The sequence below is a fragment of the Chiloscyllium plagiosum genome, unplaced genomic scaffold (assembly GCF_037043375.1).
Source record: "Chiloscyllium plagiosum isolate Xiang-an unplaced genomic scaffold, Cpla_swu_hap1 HiC_scaffold_30, whole genome shotgun sequence".
NCBI lineage: Eukaryota > Metazoa > Chordata > Chondrichthyes > Orectolobiformes > Hemiscylliidae > Chiloscyllium > Chiloscyllium plagiosum.
The window spans coordinates 18,465,972-18,491,111 of NW_028270168.1; the positions used below are offsets into that span (position 1 = coordinate 18,465,972).

The 25,140-nt window shown below is 45.8% G+C and overlaps 1 protein-coding gene across 1 annotated transcript; it reads left to right on the forward strand.

The window, feature by feature from the left end:
* Positions 1-3,022: 3,022 nt before the first annotated feature.
* Positions 3,023-23,155, forward strand: LOC122563583 (heat shock cognate 71 kDa protein-like). Its single transcript, XM_043717493.2, has 3 exons — positions 3,023-4,920; positions 17,823-18,935; positions 21,683-23,155. The coding sequence occupies exons 1-3, from the start codon at positions 4,351-4,353 to the stop codon at positions 21,929-21,931; spliced, it is 1,932 nt and encodes a 643-aa protein (XP_043573428.2). The 5' UTR covers positions 3,023-4,350; the 3' UTR covers positions 21,932-23,155.
* Positions 23,156-25,140: the final 1,985 nt, after the last annotated feature.

A 25,140-nucleotide genomic window follows, 5' to 3' on the forward strand; every position in this document is an offset into this window, starting at 1 on the left:
GAAGGGAGGAGACGGAGGAGGGTGGAGGGGGGGGAGCAGAGGGGAGGGGTGGGGGGAGGGGGAAGAGGGTGGAGGGGGAGGTGGGAGATGGGGTGGATGGGGAGGCGGGGAGAGGGGGAGACGGGGGATAGGGGAGGATGGAGGGGGGAGAGGGAGGAGGTGGAGAGGGGAGGGGTGGGGGGAGAGGGGGGGAATGGAAGGGGAGGGGGAGGGGGGAAGGGGAGAGGGGGAAGGGGAGGGGCAGAAGGGGTGAGGGGGGATAAGGGAGAGGGGGATATGGAAGAGGGGGAAGGGGAGTGGGGGGAAGGGGAAGGGGTGGAGGGCGGATGGGGTGGAGGGGGCGCGGGTAGAATGGAGGGGAGGGGGCAAGAGTGAGAGGGGAGAAGGGAGAGAGGGCGGGGGGAGAGGGTGGAGGGGGAGGCGGGGAGAGAGGGGGAGGGGGGATAGGGGAGGGGTAGAGGGGGAGGGGGATAGTTAGAGGGATGGAGGGGGAGAGGGGAAGGGGTAGGGGAGAGGGGAACGGGAGGGGGGAGAGGGGAGGGGAGATGGGGGGAGAGGGGGGAAGGGGAGGCAGGGGGAGGGGAGGGGAGGGGTGGAGAGGTGAGGGGGGAGGGGAGGGGAGGGCAGAGCGGAGATGGGTAGACCGGGAGGGGGAGACGGGGGGGGAGACGGGGAGGGGGAGATGGGGGGAGGGGGAGACGGGGGGAGGGGGAGACGGGAGAGGGGGAGATGTGGCGGGGGAGGGGGAGACGTGGTGGGTGAGGGGGAGACGTGGGGGGGAGGGGGAGACGAGTGAAAGGGGAGACGGGGGAAGGGGGAGACGAGGGAAAGGGGAGACGGGGGAAGGGGGAGATGGGGAGGGGGAGACGGGGGAGGTGGAGACGGGGGAAGGGGGAGACGGGGAGATGGGGGGAGGGGGAGACGGGGGGAGGGGGAGACGGGGGAAGGGGGGGTGCGGGGGAGAGGGAGGAGAGGGAGAGGGGGTAGAGGGAATGGGGAGGGAGGAGGGGGAGAGGGGAGGCGGCGGGGGAGAGGGGAGGGGGCGGGGGTAGGTGGGGAGAGGGGAGGGGAGGGGGAGGGGGGTGATGGGGGAGTCGGGAGGGGTGAAGAGGGGAGGAAGGGGAAGGGGAGGTGGAGGGGGGAGGGGAAGGGGGAGAGAGGGGAAGGGGAGTGGGGGGAGGGGAGATGGGGGGAGGGGAGATGGGGGGGGGAGGGGAGATGGGGGGGTGAGGGGGGAAGGGGAGGGGGAGCTGGTGGCAGGGGGAGGGGAAGGGGAGGGGTGGAGAGGTGAGGGGGAGGGGAGGGGGAGAGGGGAGGGCGGAGCAGAGATGGGAGGGAGATGGGTAGACGGGGAGGGGGAGGGAGAGACGGGGAGGGGGAGACGGGGGGGGAGACGGGGGAGGGGGAGACGGGGGGAGGGGGAGACGGGGGGAGGGGGAGACGGGAGAGGGGGAGACGTGACGGGAGAGGGGGAGACGTGGCGGGAGAGGGGGAGACGTGGCGGGGGATGGAGAGACGTGGGTGGGAGGGGGAGACGAGGGAAAGGGGAGACGGGGAAGGGGGAGATGGGGAGGGGGAGACGGGGGAAGGGGGAGACGGGGAGGGGGAGACGGGGGAAGGGGGAGACGGGGAGATGGGGGGAGGGGAGATGGGGGGAGGGGAGATGGGGGGAGGGGGAGACAGGGGTTGGGGAGACGGGGAAGGGGGGAGGGGGGAGAGAGGGGAGCGGGAGAGAGGGAGAGGGGGTAGAGGGAATGGGGAGGGGGAGAGGGGAGGTGGCGGGGGAGAGGGGAGGGGGCGGGGGTAGGTGGGGAGAGGGGAGAGGGGAGGGGAGGGGGAGGGGGTGTTGGGGGAGTCGGGAGGGGTGAAGAGGGGAGGAAGGGGAAGGGGAGGTGGAGGGGGGAGGGAGAGGGGACAGGGGGAGAGGGGAGAGTGGAAGGGGAGAGGGGCGGGGGGAGGAGTGGAGAGGGGAAGGGGAGGAGGGGATGGGGAAAGGGTGGAGGGGAGAGGGGCAGAGAGAGGAGGGGAGGGGGAGGAGGGAAGGGGGAGAGGAGAGGGGGAGAGGGATGGGGAGAGGGAGGGGGAGAGGGGAGGGGGAGATGGGGAGAGGGAGGGGGAGGGGGGAGATGGGGAGGGGGGGAGATGGGGAGGGGGAGAGGGGAGGGGAGATGGGGAGAGGGAGGAGAGGGGAGATGGGGAGAGGGAGGGGGGAGATGGGGAGAGGGAGGGGGGAGATGGAGGGGGGGGAGATGGGAGAGGAGGGGAGGGGAGGGGGAAGAGGGGACGGGGGAGTGGGGAGGGGGAGAGAGGCGGGGAGGGGGGAGAGAGGTGGGGGAGGGGGAAGAGAGGTGGGGGAGAGGGGAGGAGGGGAGGGGGAGGAGGGAAGGGTGGAGAGGAGGGGGGAGAGGGAGGAGGGGAGGGTAGGAGGGAGGGGGGAGAGGGAAGGGGGAGGGGATGGGGAGAGAGGGGAGGGGTGGAGGGGAGGGAGAGGGGAGAAAGGAGGAAGGGGAGGAGAAAGGGGGGGGCGAGGAAGGGGGGAAGAGGAGGGGGAGGGAATGCGAGGAGCGGAATGAGAGTAAGTGAGAGTAAAAAATGGGGGTGGGGAAAGACGGGAAGAAATAGAGGAAGGGCGGGAAAGTGTCGCCTGGAGAGATAAAGTGGGAGGAAATAGTGGGGAGAACGAGAAAGGGGGAGACAAAAGGATAGAGAGAAGGGGAGGAAAAGAAAGGGGAAGGGCCGGGTGCCCCGGATGTAAAGATAACGAAATGTTTGACCACTGTTTTTCAATAATAAGCGAAAGTGGCAAAATGTGTACAGTATCTAACCTAGTTGCAAGGTGCCTGTGAAATGCTACTGGGTTCAATGACGTGGCCAAGTTTGAATTGTTTATAAGTGATTTATAAGAAGCAATTGCGTCCACAAATGACCGAATTAGGGATGGGCAATGTGTACTGTGCCAGACGCTGACATCTCGAAAAAACATTTCTATAAAAAACTGAATTAGTAGCATGACGAATTGTGAAAAACATCGTATGCAAATTCGAAGAAAGATCGAGGCGGACACGGTTAGTGATGGACCCGAAAGGTTAACTCTGATTTCTCTCCACAGACGCTGCCAGACCTGCTGAGCTTTTCCAGCATTTTCTCTTTTGGAGCTTTCCTGGTTTTGTTGCTGATTTCCAGCCGTCGCAGTTTTTATTGTACAGGAAAGGTTTGCTTATGAGATGTGTCGGAGAGAATGTTGACCTGGATTATCTGCCAAATGGGAATGTGAAGGGAAGATAGATTTTGGTCCTTAACTGGATACGTCACCAAAACCACCCGGCTGCGATATTAACTGGGTGTCGGAGTGAATAGCAAGGAATTCAACTTAGGAACGTACACAGCCCACTGACAGAAATTATTAAGAACAGAAACAGAAATTGCTGGAAAAATAAGTAGGTCTGGCAACATCTGTGGAGACAAAGCAAAGGTTTCGGGTTCAGAGCCAAATATTAGGCACAGTCCAATTCACTTCCCATTCTTCACAGATCCTGCGACACGTCCAGTGACTAACTCACCACGGTAACTGGTTATTGAACATCCGAAGTATTTAAAGACGGTTCAAGGAGCTGACATTCTTAACCATTGCTCAATCAAAATCATTTTGGGCCTGGAAGATGTAACAGCCTGGGATGGCAGCAGGGGACAGCTTTTAGATAGGGTCTGAATGCGACAGCGATTTTGATATTAATAAAGTAATGACCCTGGGAGAACACGCTGCTGGAAATAGATCTTTTCTGCTGCGTACTGAGACTCCCAAACACAATTTTGCTAAACTTCCAGCAGGTGCGGCCTGACCTCTGCCCTACCAGTGGGAGCCTGCCACAGGCAGAAGGGAAAACTCTAGCAATGAAGTAAATACAAGAGACAGGAGCAGAGGGAGAGCAAGGAAACACAACACTGGTGGAAAAAAAAGGAATCAAAGTACAAAAACGTCAGGAAAATACAGCTGAGCGGAGAGGTTAAATAGGCAGCAGTTAATTGCTTCCCATGTCCTGCTTTGATTTAATACCGTCACTTTCCTCCGATCAGTTGTCAATATTTTGATTCGATATGGATTCCCTCCTCCGATCAGTTATTGACCCCCCTGCCCCTCTGTGCAAAGCTATGTCACTATGTCTGGTTGGATTTGGTTACCTCCAGTGTTGACAAATCGCTCTATTTCTGGTAACCTCATCACGGCCAAATGCTAAACTCTTGGATCAATCCCAGTCACAAGAGCCCAGAACTTTCTAACATGGGTATAAAGAGCCTCCCAGCAGCCCTGGCAGCACAGTCTGGGCACCATTCGCTTCTCTTCCCGTAATCATGAGCTCCAAAAGCACCCCGGCGGTGGGCATCGATCTGGGCACCACCTACTCCTGTGTTGGGGTCTTCCAGCATGGCAAGGTGGAAATTATCGCCAATGATCAGGGGAACCGCACCACCCCCAGTTATGTGGCGTTCACCGACACCGAGAGACTGATCGGAGACGCGGCTAAGAACCAAGTGGCCATGAACCCCCAGAACACCATATTTGACGCCAAGAGACTGATCGGCAGGAGGTACGACGATGCTACTGTGCAGACCGACCTTAAACATTGGCCTTTTAAAGTGATCAATGACTCCTCCAGACCCAAAGTTGAGGTTCAGCACAAGGGGGAAACTAAGACCTTCTACGCAGAAGAGATTTCCTCCATGGTGTTAGCCAAGATGAGGGAGATCGCCGAGGCTTACCTGGGAAAGAGCATTTCGAGCGCGGTGATCACGGTCCCCGCTTACTTCAACGATTCCCAGCGCCAAGCGACCAAGGACGCAGGGACTATCAGCGGGCTCAATGTCCTCAGGATTATTAATGAGCCCACTGCCGCCGCCATCGCCTATGGCTTGGACAAGAGGGTGGGTTGTTTTTGTTTAGTAATTCATTGGATGTGGGTTTTGCTGGCTGGGCCAGCGTTTATTGGGTACCTGTTAGCTGCTCTTGAGAAGGTGGTGATGAGCTGCAGTCTATTTGATGCAGGTAGACCCACAATACCCTTAAGGAAGGGAGGTCCAAGATTTGGACTCAGCAATGCTGAATTTCAGCCATACATTTCAAAGTCAGAATGGTGTGAGGTTTGGAGGGGAACTTGCAGGTGGTAGTGTTCCCGAGTGTCTCCTTCTAGATGGTAGTGAACATGGGTTTATAGAATCATAGAGTCATAGAGATGTACAGCATGGAAACAGACCCTTCGGTCTTACCCATCCATGTGCCGACCAGATATCCCAACCCAATCTAGTCCCACCTGCCAGCACCTGGCCCATATCCCTCCAAACCCTTCCTCTTCATATACCCATCCAAATGCCTCTTAAATGTTGCAATTGTACCAGCCTCCACCACATCCTCTGGCAGCTCATTCCATACACGTACCACCCTCTGTGTGAAAACATTACCTCTTAGAGGTCCCTTTTAAATCTTTCCCCTCCCACCCTAAACCTATGCCTTCTAGTTCTGGACTCCCCCACCCCAGGGAAAAAAAAACTTTGTCTATTTATCCTATCCATGCCCCTCATGATTTATTAAACTGTTTGTTAAATGTTGTTTAAGATGCCATGGATAATTTCTGCAGTTCACCTTGTAGATGGCCTATGCTGCTGCTACTGAGCATCAGTGGTGAAGCAGTGAACGTTTGCAGATGTGCTACCAATCAAGTTGGCTACTTTGTCCAGTATGGTGTTCAGCTTCATGTGTTATTGGGGTTGCACTCATCCAGGCAAGTTGAGAATATTCCATCACACTCCTGACTTTGTGTATTTTGGATGGTAGATAGGCTTTGGGGAAGCCAGCAGCTGAGTGATTCATTGCAAGATTCCTAGACTCTGACCTGCTCTTGCAACCACAGCACCTATGCAGCAAATCCAGTTGAGTTTCTGGTCAAAGATCACCTCAAGGATATTGACACTGAGGGATTTAGTTATAGCAATGCCATAGAATGTCAAGGAGCAATTGTTAGATGTGCTCTTGTTGGAGATGGTCATTGCCTGGCACTTGTGTGGCACAAATTTTACTTGTCATTTGTCAGCCCAAACCTGATATTGTCCATGTTGTGCTGCATTTGGATATGTACTGCCTCAGAATGTGAGGAATTGTGAATGGTTTTGAACATTGTGCAATCATCATCTAACCTCCCCATTTCAGCCTTATGTGGAGAGAGGATCTTTGATGAAGCAGCTGAAGATGGTTGAGCAAAGGACAGTACTCTGGGAAAACTGGGTGTGCAGTGGTAGTGTGTCCCTCCCTTTGAGCCAGACCTAGGTTCAAGTCCCACCTGCCCCAGAAGTATGTTTTAAGGGTCATAGAGTCAGAAATATACTTTTCTGTCCAACTCTTCCATGCTGACCAGATATCATAAATTAATCTGGTCCCACCTGCCAGCACCTGGCCCATATCCCTCCAAACCCTTCCTATTCATATACCCATCCAGATGCCTTTTAAATGTTGTAATTGTACCAGCTTCCATCACTTCCTCTGGCAGTGCATTCCATGTACGCCACCACCCTCTGTGCCCTTTAGGTGCCATTAAATCTTTCCCCTTTCACCTTAAACTTATGACCTCTAGCTCTGGATTCCCCATCCCAGGGGAAAGAACTTGTCTACTTACCCTATCCATGACCCTCATGACTTTATAAACCTCATTAATGTCACCCCTCAGCCTCCGATGCTCCAGGAAAAATAGTCCCAGCTTATTCAGCCTCTCCTTGTAGCTTAAACCTTGTAAACATCCTTGTAAATCTTTTCTGACCCTTTCAAGTTTCACAATATCCTTCCTATAGGAGGGAGACCAGAAATGCACACAATATTCCAAAAGTGGCCTAACCAATGTCCTGTAAAACTGCAACTTGACCTCCCAACTCCTGTACTCAATGCTCTGTCCAATAAAGGAAAGTCTACCAAATGCCTTCTTCACTATCCTATCTACCTGCGACTCCACTTTCAAGGAAAAATGAACCTGCACTCCAAAGTCTTTTTGTTCAGCAACAGTCCCCAGGACCTTACCATTAAGTGTATAAGTCCTGCCCTGACTTGCCTTTCCAAAATGCAGCACCTCACATTTACCTAAATTAAATTCCATCTGCCACTCCTCAGCCCAGTGGCCCATCTGATCAAGATCCAATTGTACTCTGAGGTAACCTCCTTCACTGTCCACTACACCTCCAATTTTAGTGTAATCTCCAAACTTACTAACTACAGTTGGCTGATTTGTAATGCAGTATGACACCAACAGCATGGTTTCAGTTCCTGCATCAGCTGAGGTTACCATGAAAGACTCTCCTTCTTAACATTTTCCCTTGCCTGAGGTGTGGTGACCTCAATTTAAATCATTCTAACGAGAGAGCAGCCCTATAAAAGCACACTGACATTAAGTTGGGCATCAGTCGAGGGATGTTTAGATGCATGGTGGGATCCCATATGTGCCTATCCCTGGTCATACTCAGTGACACTATTTAAGGATAATCCCTTTCTCCCTTTCAAAGCAAAAATGATGAGAATTCTAATTTTCTCAGGAGGCTTAACAGCATTGAAATCACTTCAACAAAATATAATGGATGTTGGATTATTGAATTAATTCAAGGCAGAGTTACATAGATTATTGACAGATAAAGGGAGTTGTGAGTTCTGTGATGCTGGAGGCAACCAGATCAACCATGGCTGAAACCTGTTCTTAAATCCTATTGTTCTATGGAAATAGATTGGTTTTGGTAATGTAGGCTTTTATTCTAACTTTCCCTGGTCTATCAGGTTTAATCCAAGGCAGTTCTAACAATGAGATATAACCAATTATTCTGTATTAAAGCAAGGTACATTCCAAAAATGCTGCAATAGATATATATCACAAGCTTACAATGCAAGTGACTTGGTTTGCATGCGTTCGGTATGCTTTCCTTTATTGGTCAGAGTATTGAGTACAGGAGTTGGGAGGTCATGTTGTGGCTGTACAGGACATTGGTTAGGCCACTTTTGGAATATTGCATGCAATTCTGGTCTCCTTCCTATTGGAAGGATGTTGTGAAACCTGAAAGGGTTCAGAAAAGATTTACAAGGATGTTGCCAGGATTGGATGATTTGAGCTATAGGGAGAGGTTGAATAGGCTGGGGTTGTTTTCCCTGGAATGTTGGAGGCTGAGGGATGATCTTATAGAGATTTATAAAATCATGAGGGGCATGGAAAGGATAAATAGACAAAATCTCTTCCTTGGAGTGGGGGAGTCCAGAACTAGATGGCATAGGTTTTGGGTGAGAGGGGAAAGATACAAAAGAGACCTAAGGGGCAACATTTTCATGCAGAGGGTGGTAAGTGTATAGAATGAGCTGCCAGAGGAAGTGGTGGAGGGTGGTACAATTGCAACATTTAGATTAGATTACTCACAGTGTGGAAACATGCCCTTCGGCCCAACAAGTCCACACCGACCCGCGAAGCTCAACCCACCCAGACCCATTCCCCTACATTTACCCCTTCACCTGACACTACGGGCAATTTAGAATGGCCAATTCACCTAACCTGCACATTTTTTGGATTGTGGGAGGAAACCGGAGCACACAGAGGAAATCCATGCAGACACGGAGAGAAAGTGCAAATTCCACACAGAGAGTTGCCTGAGGCAGGAATTGAACCCGGGTCTCTGGCGCTGTGAGGCAGCAGTGCTAACTGCTGGATGGGTGTATGAATAGGAAGGGATTGTAGGAATATGGGCCGGGTGCTGGCAGGTGGGACTAGATCGGGTCGGCATGGATGAGTTGGACCGAAGGAACTGTTTCCGTGCTGTACATCTCTATGACATGTTTGAGGATCAGGCAAACAGGTGATCAGCCTGCTGTCTCAACATCCAGTCATTGGTCAGATGACTCCTACTAGCTATTACTTAGAGGACAATTTCTTATTCTTCTTTTCCATACATGCAGACTGTATGTACAATCTTTAACATTCCAATCTTCCACAATTAGAACATAGAACAATACAGCGCAGAACAGGCCCTTTGGCCCTCAATGTCACGCCGACCTGTGAACTATTCTCAGCTTGTCCCCCTACCCCAACCCATCATCATCCTTGTGCTTATCCAAGGATTGTTCAAATGTCCCTAATGTGGCTGAGTTGACTATATTGGCAGGTAGGGCATTCCATGCCCTTGCCACTCTCTGAGTAAAAAAACTGCCTCTGATATCTGTCTTAAATCTATCACCCCTCAATTTGTAGTTATGCCCCCTCGTACAAGCTGACATCATCATTCTAGGAAAAAGACTTTCACTGTCTACCCTATCTAATCCTTTGATCATCTTGTACGTCTCTATCAAATCCCCTCGTAGCCTTCTTCATTCCAATGAGAACAGACCCAAGTCTCTCAGTCTTTCCTCATAAGACCTTCCCTCCAGACCAGGAAATATCCTGGTAAAGCTCCTCTGCACCTTTTCCAATGCTTCCACATCCTTCCCGAAATATGGTGACCAGAACTGTACATGATATTCCAGGTGTGGCCACACCAGTGTTTTGTATAGTTGCAGCATGATATTGTGGCTCCGGAACTCAATCCCTGTACAAATGAAACCTAACACACCATATGCCTTCTTAACAGCATTATCAACCTGGGTGACCATTGACAAACATCACAAAAGTGTAATATTTTCCAGGGTCCAGTTAATTTTTCACTCTTTAAGACAACTGCCTATTTTTTTAATTAGAGGCTTATCTCTCAGTTTGAATAAATCCTACCTCCTGCCAGCTTGTTCAGCCTGCTCACAAGCTATTTCCTCGTAGCTTTTATGTCATCCAATCAACCTATAATATTTATGCAACATATGATCCACTGTTTGTTTTGTTGACAAAAGGTACAACAAACATCTAGTGCATGCATCTGTTTTAAATGAGAACTTCAGTCAGACAGCGTCACCAGTGCAGTCCATCTCATAGTGAGTTACAGCTCTTAATTTAAACACAACCCTTCAGAAAGCATTAAGACATGGCCCAGTGATTTTCTAATGATTAGATCATCATTTGACTGATTTTTCAATAGAGCAACCTTCATATGTTTTTCTCATTTTAGCTAACTCGGCAAAGTTTCGGGTTACTACCCACAATTACAGTGGTGTAGCTCATCTCAAGGTCAAATGCTGTATGTGAAAAGTCTGTTTCAGCCTCAGATGGTTGCCAAGGAGATGGATGAAGTTGGTTGCTATGATACTGAGTTTGTGGCAATATCGGTAAAGATAAAACTGATGGAACAAAAGCAACAATGATATGAAGTTGGTTGAATGATGAAAAGCAGAGAGTAGTGATGAATGGTTGTCTTTCAGACTAAAGGATATTCATTTTGGCATCCTAGCAATCAGCATTAAATAATTGCTTTTCTGTATCTATAATAATGAACTATAGTAGTGTGCAAGCGCAAGTTCAAAATTTATGGATGACATTTGGAAGTGCTATGAAGTGTGGGAAAATAGACACAAGAGATATCCTTCAAGTGAACATAGACAGGCTGGTGGAATGGGTGAACACGTAGTAGGTGAAACTTAGTGCAGAGAAATGTGAAATGATACTTTTGGGAAAAACAACCAAGAAAGACAACATAGAATAAAGTGATAATGACTCCAAGAAAACTTTTCTCGTAGATGGAATGGCAATAGTGAACAAGGATTATAAAATGAGAATGATGGAATAATGTGAGATGGTTGACAAAGGTGAAAATGTGGATAGAATATCAGAAGTTGCACTGATGGAATTATTTGCATCAGAATGAAAATTCAGGAGGTATACAGAATTAGTTGCAGTAAAAAGATGCAAAAAAACTAAGCCACAATATATAACAACAATAGCACATATAATGCCATAAGCCTGGATCATAAAAATGCATTGACAGTAGATAACATTACAACATGACACTAAGAGCAGTAACTGGATGGGCCAAGGAGTGATTTCATTATACCAGCCACACCACCACAGTGACAGCTTTGACAGGGCAAAAGGTGGAAAGTATGGTTGGGTGGAAACATTTCCTTTAAAGGGGTGGCAGCCTCCCTCAGTCAGATTTTCATCAGGCTAGGATGTAGAGGCAATCATCCAGAATTGGTTCAAGGATGGGTAGGGCATTGTTCACAAGTGAACATACATTCTTGGGTGGGGGGGGGGGGTGTCATGCAGAGAGGGAGGTAATAGCTGATCTGTTTGGAGAGTTCACAGGGTCAGCAGCAGGAAGGGCAATTTGAATGGGGAGGAGAATAACAAGATCAGCTTCCAGTTGGTGCGCTGGGTAGAAAACATCTTTAAAAAATTATCATTCCATTGAAGCAATTGGAATTCTGCTCATATGCCAACTGTCCTGCACAGCCATTAGGAAGATGCCAAGACAGGCACAGAGAGAAGCTGTAGACTTGTCTAAGAGGGAATCAATTAGGAGAAAGTGAGGACTGCAGATGCCGGAGATCAGACTCAAAAGTGGGGTGCTGGAAAAACAGAGTCAGTCAGGCAGCATCCAAGGAGCAGGAGAATCAATGTTTCGGGCATAAGTCCTTCATCAGGAATGAGGCTTGTGAGAGAGCGGAGAGGAGACCTTCTTCAAGGTAGGCATCCTTGGACGAGAATTCACAGTAAGTGTGCAATTTGTTACTCCAAATTCTAAGGCTGAAGCCAGGTGTCAATTCGTGGTTGCCTCCTCCTACTGCCCGCTCAACCACGATCTCACCTCTCATCACCAAACCATTATTTCCCAGACCATCCACAACCTCATCACCTTTGGGGATCTCCCATCCGCAGCCTCCAACCTCATTGTCTGGGAACCCCGCACTGCCCGATTCAACCTCCTATCCAAAATTCACAAACCTGACTGCCCCGGTCAACCCATTGTCTCAGCCTCTTCCTGCCCCACCAAACATATCTCTGCATTCCTTGACACCATCCTGACCCCTTAGTCCAGGAACTCCCACCTACATTCGGGACACCACCCACACCCTCCACCTCCACCATTACTTTCATTTCCCTGTCCCCAATACCTAATCTTCACCATGGACATCCAGTCCCTCTACACATCTATCCACCATGACAAAGGCCTCAAAGTCCCCCGTTTCTTCCTCTCATGCCGACCCAACCAGTACCCTTCCACTGACACTCTCATTTGACTGGCTGAACTGCAGACTTGTCTAAGAGGGAATCAGCTGGGAGAAAGTGAGGACTGCAGATGCTGGAGATCAGGGTCGAAGAGAGTGGTGCTGGAAAAATACAGCCAGTCAGGCCTCACCCGCAACAATTTCTCCTTCCAATCCTCCCATTTCCTCCAGACCAAAGGGATAGCAATGGACACTTGCATGGGCCCCAGCTATGCCTGCCTCTTCATTGGGTACGTGGAACTGGTTTCCACCCCCAATCCAAAGATGTGCAGATTAGGTGAATTGGCTATGCCAAATTGCGCATGGTGTTCCGGGATGTGTAGGTTAGGTGCATTAGTCAGGAGTAAATGTAGAGTAATGGGTTTGGTTGGGAGGGTTGGTGTGGACTTGTTGGGCCATATGGCCTGTTTCCACACTGTAGGGATTCTAAGATTCTGCAGCTACACTGGCACCAGTCCCCACCTTTTCCTCTACATCATCAATGACTGTATCGGTGCTACCTCGTGCTCCCACAAGGAGGTTTAACAGTTCATTAACTTCACAAACACCTTCCACCCTGACCTCAAGTATACCTGGACCATGTCAGACACCTCCCTCCCCTTCCTGACCTCTCCATCTCCATTTCCGGTGACCAACTCAACACTGGCTCCTCAGATGCTGCCTGACCTGCTGTGCTTTTTCAGCACCACACTCTTCAACTAAGAGGGAATCAAGGTAAAAACAATGACTGCAGATGCTGGAAACCAGATTCTGGATCAATGGTGCTGGAAGAGCACAGCAGTTCAGGCAGCATCCGAGGAGCTTCAGCAAAATCGACATTTCGGGCAAAAGCCCTTCATCAGGAATAAAGGCAGAGAGCCTGAAGCGTGGAGAGATAAGCTAGGGGAGGGTGGGGGTGGGGAGAGAGTAACATAGAGTACAATGGGTGAGTGGGGGAGGAGATGAAGGTGATAGGTCAGGGAGGAGAGGGTGGAGTGGATAAGTGGAAAAGGAGCTAGGCAGGTCGGACAAGTCCGGACAAGTCAAGGGGACTGGAAGTTTGAAACTAGGATGAGGTGGGGAAGGGGAAATGAGGAAGCTGTTGAAGTCTACATTGATGCCCTGGGGTTGAAGTGTTCCGAGGCGGAAGATGAAGCATTCTTCCTCAAGGCGTCTGGCGGTGAGGGAGCGGCAGTGAAGGAGGCCCAGGACCTCCTTGCCCTCGGCAGAGTGGGAGGGGGAGTTGAAATGTTGGGCCACGGGGCGGTTTGGTTGATTGGTGCAGGTGTCTCGGAGATGTTCCCTAAAGCGCTCTGCTAGGAGGCGCCCAGTCTCCCCAATGTAGAGGAGACCGCATCGGGAGCAACGGATACAATAAATGATATTAGTGGATGTGCAGGTAAAAGTTTGATGGATATGGAAGGCTCCTTTAGGGCCTTGGATAGAGGTGAGGGAGGAGGTGTGGGCACAGGTTTTACAGTTCCTGCGGTGGCAGGGGAAAGTGCCAGGATGGGAGGAGGGTGGGTCGTAGGGGGGTGTGGACCTGACCAGGTAGTCACGGAGGGAACGGTCTTTGCGGAAGGCGGAAAGGGGTGGGGAGGGAAATATATCCCTGATGGTGGGGTCTTTTTGGAGGTGGCGGAAATGTCGGCGGATGATTTGGTTTATGCGTAGGTTTGTAGGGTGGAAGGTGAGCACCAGGGGCGTTCTGTCCTTGTTACGGTTGGAGGGGTGGGATCTGAGGGCGGAGGTGCGGGATGTGGACAAGATGCGTTGAAGGGCATCTAAGCCTAGGAGCTGCCAGAAAAGTTGAAGAAAACTGCAAGGCTGGGTTTGGAAGAGCAGACTGCTTCAGAAAAAATAAATGAAAAGAGGCACAACAACAGGGTTGAGGAGGTGGGGGAATGATGTTCCAGGAGGGCTAAACAGAAAAAGTGAATAAAAAGTGTAAATGGAAATAATGGACTCAGATCTGGAGTGGGAACTCAAATGCATACAAAAACTGAAAACTTAAGCAGCAATTATTGGAATATATAATCTAAGTGAGAAATAAATAGGAATAACGCAATAGAGTCTAGATTAACATCATAGGTTTTGTCGTGGGATAATGTTGATGAAGGTAGAGTGAAGTTGTCATTAAATATGGATTTGTTATTGTCCAAGTTCAGAGATAATTATGGTAGATGAGTTGTTTCCAGGAGTTGAGGGTAGAATATCAAAAATTGCACTGATGAAAATTCAGGAGATGTACAGAATTAGTTGCAGTAGGAAGGTGGAAAAACCAAGCCACAATGTACAACGACAGTAGCACGTTATGCCATAAGCCTAGGTCACAAAATATAATGACAGTGAAAACATTTACAACTTGACACTAAGCAAACATACAAGAGTAGATTACATTACAATATGAAGTAGTCATGATTTGGAGATGCCAGTGTTGGACTGGGGTGTACAAAGTTAAAAATCACACAACACCAGGTCATAGTCCAACAGGTTTAATTGGAAGCACACTAGCTTTCGGAGCGACGCTTCATCAGGTGATTGTCAATCACCTGATGAAGGAACGTCGCTCCGAAAGCTAGTGTGCTTCCAATTAAACCTGTTGGACTATAACCTGGTGTTGTGTGATTTTTAAATATGAAGTAGGTTACAATGTACAGTGACAAGAAATTTCATTAAACTATACAGAGTATCAATTAACTGGAGATTAGGTTGCATTACAGAATGAAAGTACAAAATAAAAAATCACACAACACCAGGTTATAGCCCAACAGGTTTATTTGGAAGCACGAGTTTTTGGAGTGCTGCTCCTTCACCAGGTTGTTGTGGAGTATAACATCTTAGGACACAGAATTTATAGCAAAAGTTTACAGTGTGATATAACTGAAATTATGTACAGGTATTGAAAAAAACCTGCATTGTTTATTAAGTCTCATCTTTTAGAATGGGTATGTTGGTTTCAGTTCTTTCATATGTAAATTCCAGAACTTTCTTAAAGTTACATTCTCAAGTGACCTTTAACAATAGGTGCCATGTTGGCCCAGATAATGCATCGATGGTGTGAGGTGCCCTGTCTGTGCCCCAACGTTCAGACTGATTCTAATCTAAAAAAAGGGGGTTTGCAGAATCTTACATAAATTTAAGCAGTTTTGAGCAAAATAAGATGTAGTTCTGCAAGTACAAAGTCACCCCACAAACTTATATGTGTTTGTGTGAGTGTAACAGGATAGATGTCTTTGAGGGCGCTTGTGGGAGTGTATGTATGAACGTTCGAGAGAGAGCTTGTGTATGAGAGAGGGTCTGTGTGAGCGTATGGGTCTGTAGGAGCGTGCGCGCAGTGCAATGAGGTCACCTGTAGAGTTACATGAACCCAAGGTTCCGGTTGAGGCCATCCCCACGAGTAGCGAACTTGGTCCAAATCAGTATGAAAGTAGGCTGTACCATTATGGTAAATTATATTCACCTTGAGATAAATCTTAATTTTGCTTCTAATTTTATTTGGTTGAAAGAACCTTACACATCAGTTATCTTTTGTTTAACTATGTTGTGTTCCTAAAATAAGACGTGTGAAAGAAAAAGAATCCCTTTCCGTAGAAAGCCCGTAATAAGGATAGGTTGCTTTCCTGACCTGTAATTTCAATCTTAAAAACGTTTTTGCGTACTTTGAAGCTAACGGCCCAAACATCTTTTTTACAAATTCAAAGATTCACTAAATATTAGAAAATCACAGTACTATTTCAACTGAAGTCCTGCTCCGGCTTTTCGCCTCCCTCGCCCTATGCACCCCTTTCCCAACTCGCACTCAGAGCCTCTCCTACTCACTGAGCGCTCAGGTCACCACTTCCCTTTTTCTGTCTGGCCAGCTCGCTCCTCCCCTTTCGCTGCTCACCTGAACCCTCGTCATGAGTGGGAGGCGCAGCGAATAGGGCTGGCTTAAAAACTGCCCAGTAAAACAGTCGGGAGCAGAAGACGTGATAAACCGTGAGAAAGAACGAAGCAACGAAATAGCAGTTTACTTTTTTTAAAATAGAAACAAAACCTGAGCATGCTCAGGAGCCCTGCTAAACCGGAAATGGCTGCAGCAAGATTAAAGCAATGTCCTTGATTTACTATACACCAACCCAAAAAAAAGTCATTAGAATGTGCTCTACCTAGGAGACAGTTGTGCGAAGTTTTAAATAAATTTTAAAAAACTCCTTCCAACCCCCGTTTAATTTCGCTCCCTCCCTCAGTTCTGTGTAAGAGTACTGCTGGATGTGTAAAAAAAAACTGCTCCTTCCAACCCCATTTTGATTTCGCATTCTCTCCCTCACCTTTGATGCTCTATATTACCATTAAAGGTTTTTGCCCGTAAATTGATCAGTTGGAGAACGCGGGTAATTTGCTGGTGGTAGTTGATTAAAACAAAGGGTGATTTGGTGATGCGAAACAAAACGTTCAGTTGTGTAAATGCACCTCTGGATATAGAAAAGAAATGCTGGATAATAGATAATAAGGGAAAAGTCTCAGCCAATAGTTACGCAATATTCCATTGCCTATTAATTACTATTATTTGCAATTATGAATTACAATGAATATTTTCCAGTGTGATTAAAATAAATGCAAAACATTCCCAACATCTATTATGTATCAGACAAACCTGCTGAATGTAATAAGTTGATTTAACTCTGGTTTCGTAGGACATGGTGAAATTTTTTTTTTCTCTTCTCCTCTCCATGTCCCAATCTATTACCTTATTTAATCACTGAAGGTGCAATACTTGTCCATTTGTATCCTTACCATCCAAGGCTCCAGACACACCTCCCAGGTGAAACATTTTATTCAATCTAGTCGACTTATTCACTAATAATGCAGTTTCCACTAAACTGGGGAGACAAAACACAGATTGGGTGATTGTGGAAAGCCTGCGTTCTGCCCATTTAAAAAAAAAACTGAGCTTACAGTTGCTTTGACATTTCAACACACCACTGTGTTCCTATGCCAACTTTCTGCCTCAGACCTGCTGCAGTACTCCAGCAAAGCTCGATGCGTTTAGATACCTTACATTATTCAGGATTCAAAATCAAGTTTAACAATTTCAGAACATGAACCTTCTCCATTACCCACCCCCAACTCCTGTCATGAAAGGGTTGCTTTCAGCAAAACCAACTGATTTACAACTACTCACAATCCCCATTATCACCTACTCTTCTCTTTTCTTCCCCATCAACAATCCTTTTGTCTGCCTACCCTTTCTTGCTCATCTCCGCCCATCTGCTCGCGCCTTTTCCTCCCGACTGTCCCATTGCTAGCGTAAATACCATCTTTTGCTGGGGGCTTCTAGTTGTGAAGAAAGGTCATTAGACTTGAAATATTAACAATTTTTTCCACCACAGATACTGCCACACCCACCGAGTTTCTTTAGTAATCTGTTTTTGTTTTTCTGTTGGAAATTAAATCCAGTCTGAAACTGTCCTTCAGGATACATCTCAAACCTATTTTCTTTACAGCAGTGAGAGTAAAAATATATTCACCGTTAGAATCCCATTGTATCGTCCCTTTAATCCTTTAATTTATTTAACAGCCCTCACGTTGTTAATGTTCCTTCAAATAGGGCTTGACTTTTCCCTGATCAACCAGAACGACTGCACCTTCCATCACAACCACTGGTGTGGATTGTACCCTGAAGATTGTTTTGTTTGTTGTTTAGGTAGGAGTAGAGTGTAATGTCCTCATCTTCGATTTGGGTGGTGGAACCTTTGACGTGTCAATTCTTACAATAGAGGATGGTGTCTTCGAGGTCAAATCCACAGCTGGAGACACACACCTCGGTGGTGAGGATTTTGATAACCGTATGGTGAACCACTTTATTGAAGAGTTCAAGCGCAAATACAAGAGGGATATCAGTGGGAACAAGCGAGCTGTGCGTCGCCTTCATACTGCCTGTGAAAGGGCAAAACGAACTCTGTCCTCCAGCTCGCAGGCCAGCCTGGAGATTGACTCCCTGTTTGAAGGTATAGACTTCTACACTTCCATCACCCGGGCACGGTTTGAGGAGCTGAATTCCGATCTCTTCCGAGGAACCCTGGAGCCCGTGGAAAAAGCTCTAAGAGATGCCAAAATGGACAAGAGCCAGATTCACGAGATTGTACTTGTGGGGGGATCTACTAGAATTCCAAAGATACAGAAACTTTTGCAGGACCTATTTAGTGGGAAGGAGTTGAATAAAAGCATCAATCCTGATGAGGCAGTAGCTTATGGGGCAGCTGTACAAGCAGCCATTCTGAGTGGAGATGTCTCGGAAACAGTGCAGGACTTGCTCCTTCTGGATGTTACACCCCTATCATTGGGTATTGAAACAGCTGGGGGAGTGATGACGACCCTCATCAAGAGAAACACAACTATTCCCACAAAGCAGACCCAAATCTTCACCACATACTCAGACAACCAACCTGGTGTCCTGGTCCAAGTGTTTGAGGGTGAGCGAGCCATGACCAAAGACAACAACCTGCTAGGCAAGTTTGAGTTGACAGGAATCCCACCTGCACCCCGAGGTGTCCCTCAGATAGAGGTCACTTTTGACATTGATGCCAATGGAATATTGAATGTCTCTGCTGTGGACAAAAGTACTGGTAAGGAGAATAAGATCACCATCACAAATGACAAAGGGCGTCTGAGCAAAGAGGACATTGATCGCATGGTGAATGAGGCAGAACGTTACAAAGCAGATGATGAAGCACAACGACTGCGGATAACTGCCAAGAACACCCTCGAATCTTACGCATACAATGTGAAATCCACAGTGGAATATGATAACATAAAGGTAGGAATCAATACTGTGATATCAAATAGCATACCTCAAGGAAATAGGCAGATTGATTATGGGAAAAAAAATCTAGTGTGTCATTAATGTAGCTATCAATATATAAAGAGTGTTATAATGTGCTGTTCAAAATATGCATTTTAACTGACTGCAAATCACTAGTGTTTCCATAAATTCTCAAGGGTTGTAGATTCTTGGAAATAAAAAAACTAATACATTTAACACAAGTGAATCTGTCTGCTTGAGCAAGCAGGAGTGTAAAGCACTTAACTATGCACAGTTTATCACATCATGGAAAAGTGTTGTATAAATCACAGTAGGGAGTCGAAGAGCAGAAAACCAAGCCAAGGCATCTGAGGATTAATGATCTGATTCTGTACATAGCATTTGAATTCCGACAGATTTGAGATGATTAAACAAAAGGATTTCCCAAGGGACTTGTGACAGTACCATTGAATGTGTAAAGTGCTTAATTAGATCATTTCCACCATGCTGTTTTGGAACAAATATATAAACAAACAATGTAAGTGTTGTCTCCTGAGTAAATTGAAAATGTTTTATGGAATTATTTCAGATACAATAGTGCTGACCAACAGTCCTCCATGTCTCCTTTTCTTGGCAAGTTTTTGTTCTTTCTTCTCTAGTACACACATGATTCTTGCTCAGATACAATTCCACGGGGCCAAAGTGACTTATATAATGTGCTGAAATGGTCACTATTTTCATGTAGTCACCATTTTCAGCAGGGTTTATAAACATGGGGTGATCAAACATAATAAGTACTCAATAAACAAAGACACACTCATATCACCACACGTGCATACATGCACACTCACAAATACATTTATATGTACTTACACTAACGCATTCACATGCTTACATGCACAATTATATGCACATGCTCACATTCACAACTTACCATATACACTCAGAGGCAACCAAACATGTACATGCTTATGTCCACACAACCATCTGCTTCCAGACTTCAAAAGAATATGCACAATATGCACATGCAGGTACATACATATATAGATAGACAAAGAACAGGAAGGATGCACACATGGGTTTGAATGCCACCAAGGCAGAGAATGGAATTTAAATTCAGTAAAACTCTGCAGTTAAGGGTCTAATGATGACCATGAAATTATTGTTGATTGTTGGAAAAACCTATTTGGTTCACTAATATCCTTCAGGGAAGGAAACTACCATCTTTACCTGGACTGGCCTACATCTGACTCCAGACCCACAGCAATGTGGTAGAATCTTGACTGCCCTCTGGGCAATTCAGGATGGGTAATAAATGATGTCATAGCCAGTGATGTCTATATATTAGATTATATATATTATATTATATATTACTTACATTGTGGAAACAGGCCCTTCGGCCAACAAGTCCACACCAACCCGCTGAAGCGCACCCACCCAGACCCATTCCCCTACATTTACCCCTGCACCTAACACTACAGGCAATTTAGCATGGCCAATTCACCTAACCTGCACATTTTTGGACTGTGGGAGGAAACCGGAGCACCCGGAGGAAACCCACGCAGACACGGGGAGAATGTGCAAACTCCACACAGTCAGTCGCCTGAGGCGGGAATTGAAGCCGGGTTTCTGGTGCTGTGAGGCAGCAGTGCTAACCATACTGTGGGTGGCACAGTGGCACAGGTGGGCTATATGCCGTGAATGAATAAGAAAAAAATGAGTGACACTAAACGGAGAGATGTGGAGGTGAGAGAATACATTTCACTTGCATTTACAGCACTTTTAATAATCGAATATAGCTTGATATCAAGTCTTCCCTTTTGCAACTTGGAAGCTATTTTATTATTTATTTTATTTTCTTGAATTTTCAAATTCTGATCACATTGCTGCTTCAATTTGGACCCTTCATTTTAGCCTCTTTGTAATGAAAAAATAACAAGTATGCTTCTTTGATTACTACTTCACATAAGAAATAACAATGAGAATAGTAGTTGACTCCAGGAAAGAAGTGTATTGTTGAATTGGGTAGACAAGTGGCATTTAAAATTAACATTGAAAGGTGTGAGATTATTTATTGTGGTAAGAAAAATAAACAGAAGGAATACAACTAAACACTACAACACTGAAGGGGATGCATAAACAGAAAGAACTTCGGATATATGTCCACAAATCTTTGAAGATGGCAGACAAATTAAAAAAGACATGCATATTCCTTGGTTTTATAGAGGCATGGAAGATCAGCTCAACCTTTATTCAACACTGGCTGGGTCCCAGCTGGAATTTTGTCATTACTGTTGGACATCATATTTCAAGGATAACTAGACATCAGAGAGATTATAGACAAGATTTACTAGAATTATACTAGGGTTGAAAGATTTCAGTTACACGGAAAGATTAAAAGATTACAGAAACCAAATCTTTTCCATAAATAAGATTAAGAAAGACTTGATAGAAGAGTTCCAAACAAGAAGATTTTTGATACAGTCACCACCAATGGCGGTAGTGGTGTTGGGGTGGGGGTTGGCGCAGGGGCAGGGATGGGGGTGGGAAGGGAGGGAGCAGGGAGGTGGTCAGTCATCAGAGGTTTCAGTTTTAGAGTCACAGACCCAGCAATGATATGAAGAAAACATAGACATCAATAATTCAATAAATGTGCTCTTGCAGCTATGCGACGTAAACCTCAGTATCTATGAAAACGATTTAACTCCACTCTATTGCCTGCTTAATGGTCTGAGATTCATATCTTAATTTGATCTTTTCAGGGTAAACTGAGTGAAGATGACAAACAGAAAGTTTTGAACAAGATAAAGGAGACCCTCGATTGGCTAGATCGAAACCAAATGGCTGAAAAAGAAGAGTTTGAGTTTCATCAGAAGGAGCTGGAGAAGGTGTGTAATCCTGTTATGGCTCAGCTCTACCAGAGTGGTGCTGCCCCTGGTCCAGGGGGATTTCCTCCAGGAGAAGCAAGCAGCCCAGGATCTGCTGGACCAACTATAGAGGAAGTGGACTAAAGATAACAGAAAAATAAATGAAACAACAATTATTCTCCACCAGCGATAATATACTAAAATAACATTTGTTTTCTTCAGACACATGGTTATTCTCTTAAGTTCAGGTTTATTCTTTAACTATTAAATTAGCCATAATGTAAACAGAAGACAGCGTGTGATCCAAACTAGAACATGGTAGGTTACAGTTAGGCACAGAGCATCAGACTCAATACGCAAAAATAATTCTTCGACAATATATGTTTTGATATAAATAATTGTATTTTTCACTATTACACCAAGCTGGAAATTAACTGCTTGTTTGTGTCAATAAGATATTTTAGCAACAGGTGATACAAACAGGTTGCATAACTGTCAAATATGCGACTGAAAAATATGAACATTAAAGTGCATGATTGATGTATCATACTTTGGTCTGAGCTGGCTTCTGTTCCATTTACAATGTAGCACCATGATCAGTGACGACTTTGTATGATTTGGCTTGGTTGCCTATTTTTAGAAACCTTTGCTCAAATTGAAGTATCTGCATTTGTTTTTCTAAATTGCACTCTGTTTAGTGTGCAGTTATCTACCAGCTTGCTTTTCATGCATCTCTTTCATTATCCTCTGTCTTCGAAAAAGTATAATCTGTGTCTCCTGTATCTTGAGCATAAGTTGTGCTGGGGAGGAGGAACCTTTCTGATTGGTGTTGTGCAAATATATAACAATGCAATTCGAAAATCTTGCCTTGTTGCTCAGCATTTAGATGATTGTTTTGGTAGCAGGAACCTTATGTTCTGCAAATCATCTAAGTGTGAATTGTAAGATGACAATGTGGTCACTCTCAACTTAATATACATACCTTTAAATGGCTCCCAGTAAATTGTAGTCTGTTGTCAGACACCACCCATTCTGGGATATTATGCATCGATTAAGTCTTTGAACAATAGAAAATTTGGAGACGTAATCTGTCACAAGGATGTCACATATAGATTTGTTGCTACATCATGTCAATATAGAAGGTTGGTACATTTGGCATGCCTCAAATGTGTTCATGAGTTTTTGAATATCCTGATCCATCCCTGGCCAGTATTCAGATTTACATTGCTAGCCATCTTGTGTGGTCTATACTCATGTGTCCTTGGTGCAACACAGACATTATATTCTGACATAATGTTATTGGTATTGGTATTTGCCTTGAAGATGATTTATCTCTGTTTGACTAAAATAAACAAGTCTTTTTGGGTACTTCTTTAATACTGTCAGGTATTAATGAATAGTATTATTCTTTATCCTGAATAATAGTCTTTTGCAACTCTTGCAGTTGCTTATCTTCAGCAGCTGCTGATTGCAACTCTCACAATGGTTCTTGCAAAAGTGTAACAGATCAGCATTGAGAATGGTTTCAATTACATCCTTTGTGGACTGTAGTGCCACAGTGGGTGTGGTTTTCTATATCATAATTTGTGGCTATACCAATCTTTGTGCACACTAGTAGTCTTGCCACTGGCAGATCATTAGTATCTAGCAGGTAGAGAGTTTTCAGAAGCCAAGATGATCTTGCTATTGGCACTGTACTGTGAGTAAGCTAATGCATGGAATTGGTGATTCATTAAACAGTCAGATGATTTCTTGTAGATTGCATCATGGCATGCCATTTATTAGGTACATGTATTTTAGGATGCATAATGGTATTCTGTTGACTCTAGTTATAGAGTCATGGAATCTTAGAGATGTACAGCAGGGAAACCCTTCGGTCCAACTCATCCATGTCGACTAGGTATCCCAACCCAATCTCGTCCCACCTGCCAACACCCGGCCCATATCCCTCTAAACACTTCCTATTCATATACCCATCCAGATGCCTTTTAAATTAATGCAATTGTACTAGCCTCCACCACTTCTTCTTGCAGCTCATTCCATATACATACCACTGTCTCGTGAAAATGTTGCCCGTTAGATCTCTTTTATATCTTTCCCCTCACCCTAAACCTATGCCCTCTAGTTCTGGTCTGCCCTACCCCAGGGAAGAGACTTTGTCTATTTAACCTATCTATGCCCCTCATAATTTTATAAACCTCTATAAGGTCTCCTCTCAGCCTCCTACACTCCAGGGAAAACAGCTGTAACGTATTTAACCAGTTCCTGTGTTGATTTTAGTTTTTAGGTATGCCTGTTCAGAATATATAATGTTAATGGCTGTAAATGTATATGATTGCCTTATACTGTTGATAGATGGGACTAGATTGGGTTGGGATATCTGGTCGCCATGGACGAGTTGGACCGAAGGGTCTGGTTCTGTGCTGTACATCTCTATGACTCTATGATGTGTGAGATTAACAGTATGTAAAGCTTGATCATCTTGAAAAATTTGCCTTTTGCTTTGTTTACTCTGAACCTCATGGAATGTATTTACATCTGTGCCTCTTTTCTTTTACCTTGCCATCTTTGCAGTCTTGTATTGTCTTGTTGGTCTCCTCTGTTTTGTTCTGGGCTGTCACTTTGCTTTTGAAACCAGATTTCTCAGATAAGTGAAAAATGCCCCTTGCTGAGATAGGCTTTACAGATAAGAAGGTCACAGTTTAGGTGTGCAACAAACCTTGTCTGCTACAGATCTTGATTTTTTTGGGTGTACGTTGCTGACCATAGCAATAGTGTTAACTGCACACAGAGCATCTAACTGTTGTTGGCTTTGCTATGATGTCTCCATACTTGCATCTGTCCTCAAATAATATGTCAGTTATGTGGCTATGTTTTTGCCCAGAAGATCTTTCCTGAATTACTAATTCACTGAGCCTCTTTGAGAATTCTGCTTTGAAAAAGTCACATTCATGCATTTGCTGCAGCACTTGCTAATAAACTGGTCAATAGGCTCTTGGGGTTGACCGTGTATGACATAAATTGGAACTTGTCGATCCTGAAGTTAATCTTCCCTTGGGGTGTTTTGCATGATTTGCAATAATTCTGTGAAACTCTACCTTGCCAAGGGCATGCAAGATCTTTGGATTTGTCAGGATCATCTGTCACATGATCTGTAAAATAGAACTGCATTAAAAAAAATTAATTCAATAAAGATTTCATTGGACGCCCACTATATAATTATGTTTGTCTTCCATTTTTCATGGAAGGTCATTGCTTAGTTTTAAAAATAGGGTGTATTGTTTCTGCAGTTCTTTTATTTGTTTTGCTTTTCTTTTCTTTTTTCCCTCTTTTGCTTCTGTTTCCCATTGTTT